The sequence below is a fragment of the Pelobates fuscus genome, chromosome 5 (assembly GCF_036172605.1).
Source record: "Pelobates fuscus isolate aPelFus1 chromosome 5, aPelFus1.pri, whole genome shotgun sequence".
NCBI classification, from domain to species: Eukaryota; Metazoa; Chordata; class Amphibia; order Anura; family Pelobatidae; genus Pelobates; species Pelobates fuscus.
In genome coordinates this window covers 193,117,978-193,127,507 of record NC_086321.1, presented here as the reverse complement: position 1 = coordinate 193,127,507, position 9,530 = coordinate 193,117,978, and the positions used below count along the sequence as shown (strand labels likewise).

General features: G+C 42.7%; 1 protein-coding gene across 1 annotated transcript in view; it reads left to right on the top strand.

Moving 5' to 3' along the window:
* RNF212B (ring finger protein 212B) overlaps positions 1-9,530 on the top strand; it is a 75,941-nt gene that overhangs the window by 5,845 nt on the left and 60,566 nt on the right. The window contains exons 2-4 of the mRNA XM_063457152.1: positions 7,703-7,818; positions 8,863-8,923; positions 9,069-9,100. Of these exons, the coding sequence (XP_063313222.1) occupies positions 8,876-8,923; positions 9,069-9,100 (80 nt within the window). The 5' untranslated portion in view covers positions 7,703-7,818; positions 8,863-8,875. The remainder of the gene's footprint in view (positions 1-7,702; positions 7,819-8,862; positions 8,924-9,068; positions 9,101-9,530) is intronic.

Sequence of the window (9,530 nt, the reverse complement as noted above, 5' to 3'; positions counted from 1 at the left end):
CTGCTGGGGGCCATATTATACAATAAATACACAAGATCCAGCGCACTCTCCTATCTACTAAACAGCAACTTCAATGTCGACAGACTATTAGTCTGTAAAAGTTTTTTTAAAAACACCTAATCTAGGCAAAAAAAATGGGGATTTAGTTACATCATATGATCATACATTGCATAAGCCTGCCACAACGTCAATGTACCCCATCTTTGGCAGGTCCTACTCTCACAGTCTAATGTCTGCTCTCATGAGATTAACCACTTACTTGGGAAAAAATTCCATCTGAGGCTCTCTGCAGTACAAGGCTAAATAGGGACCTGAGATGAGGCACCTGTAACAGGGAGGGGTGCAGAACCAAGGAGTTGGCTAGACTCCCAAATATATATAGGAAACATGGGGGGATGGTTGCACTCACCTAAACATGCTTAAATGGGGTGCTGCTGGGGGCCATATTATACAATAAATACACAAGATCCAGCGCACTCTCCTATCTACTAAACAGCAACTTCAATGTCGAGAGCAGACATTAGACTGTGAGAGTAGGACCTGCCAAAGATGGGGTACATTGACGTTGTGGCAGGCTTATGCAATGTATGATCATATGATGTAACTAAATCCCCATTTTTTTTGCCTAGATTAGGTGTTTTTAAAAAAACTTTTACAGACTAATAGTCTGTCGACATTGAAGTTGCTGTTTAGTAGATAGGAGAGTGCGCTGGATCTTGTGTATTTATTGTATAATATGGCCCCCAGCAGCACCCCATTTAAGCATGTTTAGGTGAGTGCAACCATCCCCCCATGTTTCCTATATATATTTGGGAGTCTAGCCAACTCCTTGGTTCTGCACCCCTCCCTGTTACAGGTGCCTCATCTCAGGTCCCTATTTAGCCTTGTACTGCAGAGAGCCTCAGATGGAATTTTTTCCCAAGTAAGTGGTTAATCTCATGAGAGCAGACATTAGACTGTGAGAGTAGGACCTGCCAAAGATGGGGTACATTGACGTTGTGGCAGGCTTATGCAATGTATGATCATATGATGTAACTAAATCCCCATTTTTTTTGCCTAGATTAGGTGTTTTTAAAAAAACTTTTACAGACTAATAGTCTGTCGACATTGAAGTTGCTGTTTAGTAGATAGTAGAACCTAGCCAACTCCTTGGTTCTGCACCCCTCCCTGTTACAGGTGCCTCATCTCAGGTCCCTATTTAGCCTTGTACTGCAGAGAGCCTCAGATGGAATTTTTTCCCAAGTAAGTGGTTAATCTCATGAGAGCAGACATTAGACTGTGAGAGTAGGACCTGCCAAAGATGGGGTACATTGACGTTGTGGCAGGCTTATGCAATGTATGATCATATGATGTAACTAAATCCCCATTTTTTTTGCCTAGATTAGGTGTTTTTAAAAAAACTTTTACAGACTAATAGTCTGTCGACATTGAAGTTGCTGTTTAGTAGATAGGAGAGTGCGCTGGATCTTGTGTATTTATTGTATAATATGGCCCCCAGCAGCACCCCATTTAAGCATGTTTAGGTGAGTGCAACCATCCCCCCATGTTTCCTATATATATTTGGGAGTCTAGCCAACTCCTTGGTTCTGCACCCCTCCCTGTTACAGGTGCCTCATCTCAGGTCCCTATTTAGCCTTGTACTGCAGAGAGCCTCAGATGGAATTTTTTCCCAAGTAAGTGGTTAATCTCATGAGAGCAGACATTAGACTGTGAGAGTAGGACCTGCCAAAGATGGGGTACATTGACGTTGTGGCAGGCTTATGCAATGTATGATCATATGATGTAACTAAATCCCCATTTTTTTTGCCTAGATTAGGTGTTTTTAAAAAAACTTTTACAGACTAATAGTCTGTCGACATTGAAGTTGCTGTTTAGTAGATAGGAGAGTGCGCTGGATCTTGTGTATTTATTGTATAATATGGCCCCCAGCAGCACCCCATTTAAGCATGTTTAGGTGAGTGCAACCATCCCCCCATGTTTCCTATATATATTTGGGAGTCTAGCCAACTCCTTGGTTCTGCACCCCTCCCTGTTACAGGTGCCTCATCTCAGGTCCCTATTTAGCCTTGTACTGCAGAGAGCCTCAGATGGAATTTTTTCCCAAGTAAGTGGTTAATCTCATGAGAGCAGACATTAGACTGTGAGAGTAGGACCTGCCAAAGATGGGGTACATTGACGTTGTGGCAGGCTTATGCAATGTATGATCATATGATGTAACTAAATCCCCATTTTTTTTGCCTAGATTAGGTGTTTTTAAAAAAACTTTTACAGACTAATAGTCTGTCGACATTGAAGTTGCTGTTTAGTAGATAGGAGAGTGCGCTGGATCTTGTGTATTTATTGTATAATATGGCCCCCAGCAGCACCCCATTTAAGCATGTTTAGGTGAGTGCAACCATCCCCCCATGTTTCCTATATATATTTGGGAGTCTAGCCAACTCCTTGGTTCTGCACCCCTCCCTGTTACAGGTGCCTCATCTCAGGTCCCTATTTAGCCTTGTACTGCAGAGAGCCTCAGATGGAATTTTTTCCCAAGTAAGTGGTTAATCTCATGAGAGCAGACATTAGACTGTGAGAGTAGGACCTGCCAAAGATGGGGTACATTGACGTTGTGGCAGGCTTATGCAATGTATGATCATATGATGTAACTAAATCCCCATTTTTTTTGCCTAGATTAGGTGTTTTTAAAAAAACTTTTACAGACTAATAGTCTGTCGACATTGAAGTTGCTGTTTAGTAGATAGGAGAGTGCGCTGGATCTTGTGTATTTATTGTATAATATGGCCCCCAGCAGCACCCCATTTAAGCATGTTTAGGTGAGTGCAACCATCCCCCCATGTTTCCTATATATATTTGGGAGTCTAGCCAACTCCTTGGTTCTGCACCCCTCCCTGTTACAGGTGCCTCATCTCAGGTCCCTATTTAGCCTTGTACTGCAGAGAGCCTCAGATGGAATTTTTTCCCAAGTAAGTGGTTAATCTCATGAGAGCAGACATTAGACTGTGAGAGTAGGACCTGCCAAAGATGGGGTACATTGACGTTGTGGCAGGCTTATGCAATGTATGATCATATGATGTAACTAAATCCCCATTTTTTTTGCCTAGATTAGGTGTTTTTAAAAAAACTTTTACAGACTAATAGTCTGTCGACATTGAAGTTGCTGTTTAGTAGATAGGAGAGTGCGCTGGATCTTGTGTATTTATTATATATATATATATATATACATGGCGTTTGTGTTTGTGCTTTAGTGTGCACACCCTTATACAATAGGCTGCGCACGCCTATGAAGAAAACACATACTCTATCCTAATCTCTTTATCTAATGTATGCTTTCATCTTTCAAGTAAATCCATACCCCCTAACAGCAGTGTCCAGTGAAGCAGGAAGTCAATGGACGGGATAAAAGGGTGGGCCACTGACGCAAATCACGTGACCAGAACTGACAAAAGGGCAAACATGCCCGAAAAGGGGGCATGTCTGTCCAAATAATTGGAAGGCCAGCCTGGCATCAGTGTCCCTATGTATCACAGTGTCAGTGTCCCCATGTCGCCCAGTCCCCTAGTCTCCCAGTGTCAGTGTCCCCATGTCTCAGTGTTTCCAGTGTCACTAGGATACTAGGGGACACAGTGAGACATTGGGACACTGAGACACTTGGGGACTCTGGGAGACATGGGGGCACTGAGATACATGGGGACACTGGGAGACATGAGGGCACTTGTGGATACAGACATGGGGACACTGAGACATTTGGGGACACTGGGAGAAATGGGGTCACAGACACTAGGGACACAGAGACATGGGGACACAGACATTTGGGGAAACTAAGACACCAGGGCCACTGAGAGACATGGGAACACAGACACTGGGAGACTAGGTGACACTGGGAGACTAGGTGACACTGGGAGACTAGGTGACACTGGGAGACTAGGTGACACTGGGAGACTAGGTGACACTGGGAGACTAGGTGACACTGGGAGACTAGGTGACACTGGGAGACTAGGTGACACTGAGAGACTAGGGAACACTGGGAGACATGTGGACACTGAGACACTAGGGACACTGGCTGGGAGGCATGGGGACACAGACACTTGGGGACACTGGGAGACATGGGGACACAGAGACATGGAGACACAGACACTGGGAGACATGGGGACACAGAGACATGGAGACACAGACACTGGGAGACATGGGGACACTAGGGACACTGGCTGGGAAATATAGGGACAGTGAGAGACATGGGGACACTGGCTGGGAGACATGGGGACACTGGAGACACTGTATCCCTAGTGTCTCCATGTCCCAATGTGTCTCCCTATGTCTCACAGCGTCCTCATGTCTCACAGTGTCCCCTAGTGTCTCAGTGTCCCCAAGTGTCTCATTGTCTTATTGTCCCCATGTCTCCCTGCTGCCTTTCACCCCATCCTTCACATACCTGAGCTGTAGTCTGCCTCTGCAGGCTGAGAGCTACTGTCTGGACTCTCTGTGCTGTGTAGCTGCTCCACCGCGGATCAGTGAGTAAAGAGAGGCAAGGATATGCTGTAACTTCCTATCCCTGCCTCTCTCCGTACACAGTGACTCCTACTGGCAGGTGCTGGTATTGCAGAGTAATCTCTGTTTATACTGAGAAAAATATTTGCATTTGTATTGCCGGTATTACTGCAATACCGTCACGACCAGGCAGCCTCAAATACTTGCTGTGCCTTAAAATACCAGTCATGTGGTAAACCTAAGAGTAGTGTGTAAAAAAATGTTTTTTAAAAGTTTCCATGGGCCTGGAGCTGCAGCTCCATCAGCCCCTATGTTAAGCAGGCCCTGATGTCAGTTGTAAGGTAAGGCAGACGAGGTCCTGATTCCTGATTCAGGTTAAAAGACTGACTTATTGTGAGGTGCTAGTGTCACCAGCTTAATTAACTAAGGCATATCTTATTTGTGTGAGTTAAAAATAAAAAGGAAAATCACTAGACATAACATTGGTAACAAATATCAAGAACATGCTAGGTCTTCTATGATTATTAGCTAATAAAAGAAAAATATATCATGCTAGCAAGATATAACTGGCTATTACTGCACAATGTTAAATTAGTGAAACATGCTTATGCAGGGTATGTCAGTGGATGGGTAAGTATTAGCGTTAAAACTGGGTACACATCTTGGCAATTTAGTTACGAGAGACATATGAACTTGCTAGGTATATTCAGTGAAGAATGACAGCAAATGGATTCAAAGCAATTTTTTTTTTTACAAATTTAAAATAAAATACAGTCCACCATATGAAAAGTAAGCCAGGAGGAACAGGTGTCTTCGGGGCAGCCACTGTGAGCCCCCTGCCTTCTCACTCGATCCCCAGTTTGATTAGAGACTGCTGGGCACTCAGACACCTGGAGGGTAGGCTTATGTCGCTTGGAAGCACGTACAATGAGCCTTAAGCTGATGTCCCCGGATCTGTGCTAGTACTGGAGCCGCCATTTTGAGGAGTTAGGAGACTGTCCCTGATCTTTGGGCTTTTAGTAGGCCTCACTCTGTGGTTGGTTCAGCATCAGGGCTTGAGAACTGGTCAGTGCCGTGTTCTCTTGGTCTCTGCTGTGGAGACAACGGTGCTTCGCGCTAGTCGGGCTACAAGGAGGCCTCAAGGGCAACATGGATTGGAGTGGGTGAGTGGTTTGTGGTGATGTGTCTGAGGTTTGAGAGCTGGTCGTTCTATTGTGGCCCAGAACCTCTGAAACAGGAGATCCAGTTTAGTCATGAGTGTGGCAGTTTGGTCCAGATCGCCGCCATCTTGGAAGCCACGCGGTGTTTCCGGGCAGAGCAGCCCCTGTTGCCAAGAGTGTTGGTGGGAGACCTCCTGGGACTGGGATGACCCCGCCGGTCCAGGGGGGGGGGGGGGGAAAGACAGATGTCCGCTCCGAGTGTCAGGATGTGGCGTCTGGAGAGCGGCCGTCCCTCTGACGCCTGACATGCTTGAAGGCCGCAGCAAGTGAGGGGAGTGTAGTCCAGTTCAGGAAAGTGCTGAGTCCAGTACTGAGCAAGTCACCAGATTCCCCACTATGCGGTGAGTAACTTCTCGGAGCTGAAAACTTTAGTTTGGCAGAAATGTAGCTTATTAAGCAGATGTTGCTCAGGAGCTCGCCTAGCATGCGTCCTCTCTGATTGCCAGTCATGCTCCGCCCCCCCTTGCTTTTTTTCATTAATAGCCTTTACCTGCTAGGCAGTCCAAAGATCTGTTCATCCCCATTACTTAATTCACAATTCTACACAGGATGCCCATGGGTGGGGTACCTTCTGTTATGTTACAGTACCGAACCCCATGGGATAAGGCTTTTCTAGCAACTGGGCAGGTTACATTCTAGTTTATCCATTTATATGCCTCCAAAACTTCCCTTAGAGTAACCTGGGGGTCATAATGACCCCCCTAAGCTTTTATTTAAATTTTTATTTTTGCTTTTTAAAAGCCACCAAATGGTTAACCCTCACTTTGGGTTATTTTATCATTTGCCTGCTGGCTGTTAATATAGCAAAAGGCAAATAAACAATAATTTGTGAACGTGTTTCCCGCTGGATTCATTCACATCTGATTTTTTTTAAATCAGTGCTTATGAATATTCCAAATCCTATCATTTGTATCGGATTCTGATGTGACTGTTTAATGAATTACCCTGTAAACAAACAAACTAAACTAGTGTCAGGAGTCCAGTAATCTCACCATGAAACCAGAAGGGACCTAAATTATGTCCTCTAGCATACCACAAACAGTAGTCCTTATGACCCCAGGAAATTAATGAGAATTTAATATCATTAGTTCATATACAGCATGTGGTTGGTGATAGAGGAAAAAAATGAAAAGGGGTCCCCAAGTCCCCTTTGCAGTTTTCAGTCTTCGTGAATAGCTCACCGACTTTATTTATCCCGTGTGCAGAGTTGAAAGGTCTTAACATGCCCTTCCCCATTCTTTCCATCCTCTCTGGAAAAAATAATATCCCCTTATGAAAAACACTCAAGGCGAGGATTCACCCAAGCCTGTTGTCCTAATGACCCTTTCCCAGAATATAGTAAGGCCCCTGTATTTTGGAGGTCTGATTCTATCACATCATAGCCCCTGATAATGTATCCTAATACTTACTTGTCTCCAATACTAATTACCAGGGCTTTGCAGTAGTTACATTAGCGCAAGAGCAATAGATGTTTTCATTGTTTGCCTGCATTCCTGTGGAGTTGTTTTCCCCTCAGAGGTTAGGTTTTTTTTTTTTTTAATCTTGCATCACTGTCATTATAGCACTATAGCCAGTTTGTTATACTATTATAGTTTTTTTTTCATTGCATTTGAATGGAAACATTTGCTCACTACTATCGGCAGGCAAAATAGCAGAAATATTCAAGCAACCAAATGACAGTCAAATAAACAGAATAAACTCCACAGTATGGTCCACATCTATTAAAATGTGGGTAGCATTGAATTTTTTTTATTTTGAGCAGGGGGGCTTGTGGCTATATCCACTTGGTACATTATCCTTGGTACTGCATACAGTACAAAGAAAATCATTAGGCTGAAAGGTCCCCAATCCTGTCATCCAAATGTCCAGTAGGAACCTTGTATATTCCATAAATAAATAATATGGCAGCATTATGGTTTCATAGATATATTAATGGAAATACAGTTACATCAATGACAATACTGAATAGAACTTCTGAACTGTACTATTTGCAGGTTTGGAGTTTCCAGAAGCAGCAGCATGAACTACAAGTTGCCTTCTTTAAACGTTATTTGTTGAAAACCCAGAAAGAACTACAAGAGGCTCTGCACAAGACTACCAATCTAGAGAAGTATTTAAATCTTGTCAACTTAAAATATGCATAAAATACAATAAAATATTTACTTAATTAGTATATGTATGTAATGTATATAGTATTTTAAAATAATACACTTGTGAAAATTACAAGTAAGTCTGAAGTGTGGGGCAAGAAGGGCCGTTGGAGTGCCGTGGGATTCCATTAATCTATCTTTCCAGTTAATTTCTTTCTTTCCTCTTTTGACACTTCTAAGCGGTATGGCAGGACTGCAGTAAAAATGGTAAGTGCCTTCTAAGCAGTATGGCAGGACTGCGGTAAAAATTCAGCTCCGATGCCACTCACACATACACTTCTCAGAATGGTGCGCTACTATACTATTCCTTTGCACCTCACTGAACCTTGAGTTCTGCCACGTTACAGTCAAGTATGGCCATTAGCATCAACTTCATACGTTGCCAAATGTCCTCTACCACCAACACGCCCACACAAACACGCTTGGCACAGACTTAGCTGCACCACACGGCCACGTTAGTCTCGAAAGAGAAGACCCTTAACGTTTTAAACCAACACCAAAACAATCTTCAACACAGAAATCGAGGCACCGATACATAATTGTATCTGCGGACACCTGCATACCTCTCACGGCAAAGTGTATTCATCTCACAGGCTACACCACTGTAATGGTTCCTAACTCATTTCTACCTTTATGTCATACCTTCACTTTTCTTATGTTAAAACAAAAATCTTTGACAGCCTCTCCGAATACCTATGCAAAGAAGTACACCATTTGAAATACTGAAACAAACATATACCCCATACCTGGTACCTGTAATGATGCATTGCACACTGTGTGGACTTTACCTACGTGTTTTTTCCGAACTCAATGTACTTTATCACCGAATGCTGTCATTGTAAAAATAAAGAATTAAAAAAAAAAAAAAAAAGGGCTGTTGGTGGATGTAAAATGTTAGCAAGACACCATCACAAAAGTGTACATGCAGATGTTTGAAAAAGACCTATGTGTATGTAATAAAACCTGAGGTTATCTTGCAATGACTGACTCAAGTATTTCTGTAGTGAGGTGAAAGCTATGAAGAGGGAAAATACAGAGCTTAAGTCTCTGGTCAGTATCCTAAAGGTGAGTAGTAATGATTTCATGATTTCTCTCCTTAATATATTTCTAAACTTGTTGTTGCCAATGTTTAGTTCCAGTGTTGTGATTCCACAATCCTTTTTATGTTTTCTACCATATATATATTTTAAACTTTCTTATCATTATGCAGGGTTCTCTGAACAGGTCACAAAATAGCAGTAGGTGAGATTTGTTTCTGTGTTTTTTGTTTATCTATTTCTTTAACCCCTTAAGGACCAAACTTCTGGAATAAAAGGGAATCATGACATGTCATGTGTCATTAAGGGGTTAAAGGAACGCTGCAATGTGAATAATACATATATTAATTGTGCTGTGTAATTATTCCACATTATATATAGCCCCCCCTTCCACCCTCCTCTATGTGTTTCATTAATAAATGGTTGAAAAAAATAAAGGTAAACTTACCTGTAATCCATCAACATAACATCCTCTGCAATGCAGAGAATCTATCCAAGAGGAGAGTCGAGATTATAGAGAAGCATTGTGGACAAACTTTGTTTATAGAGCAGCCATCTCAATCTGTTATTATAATGCTCCTCATAGAGAAACATTGAATTAAATGCTCTCTATGAGAAGCATTACCCTTCCAATT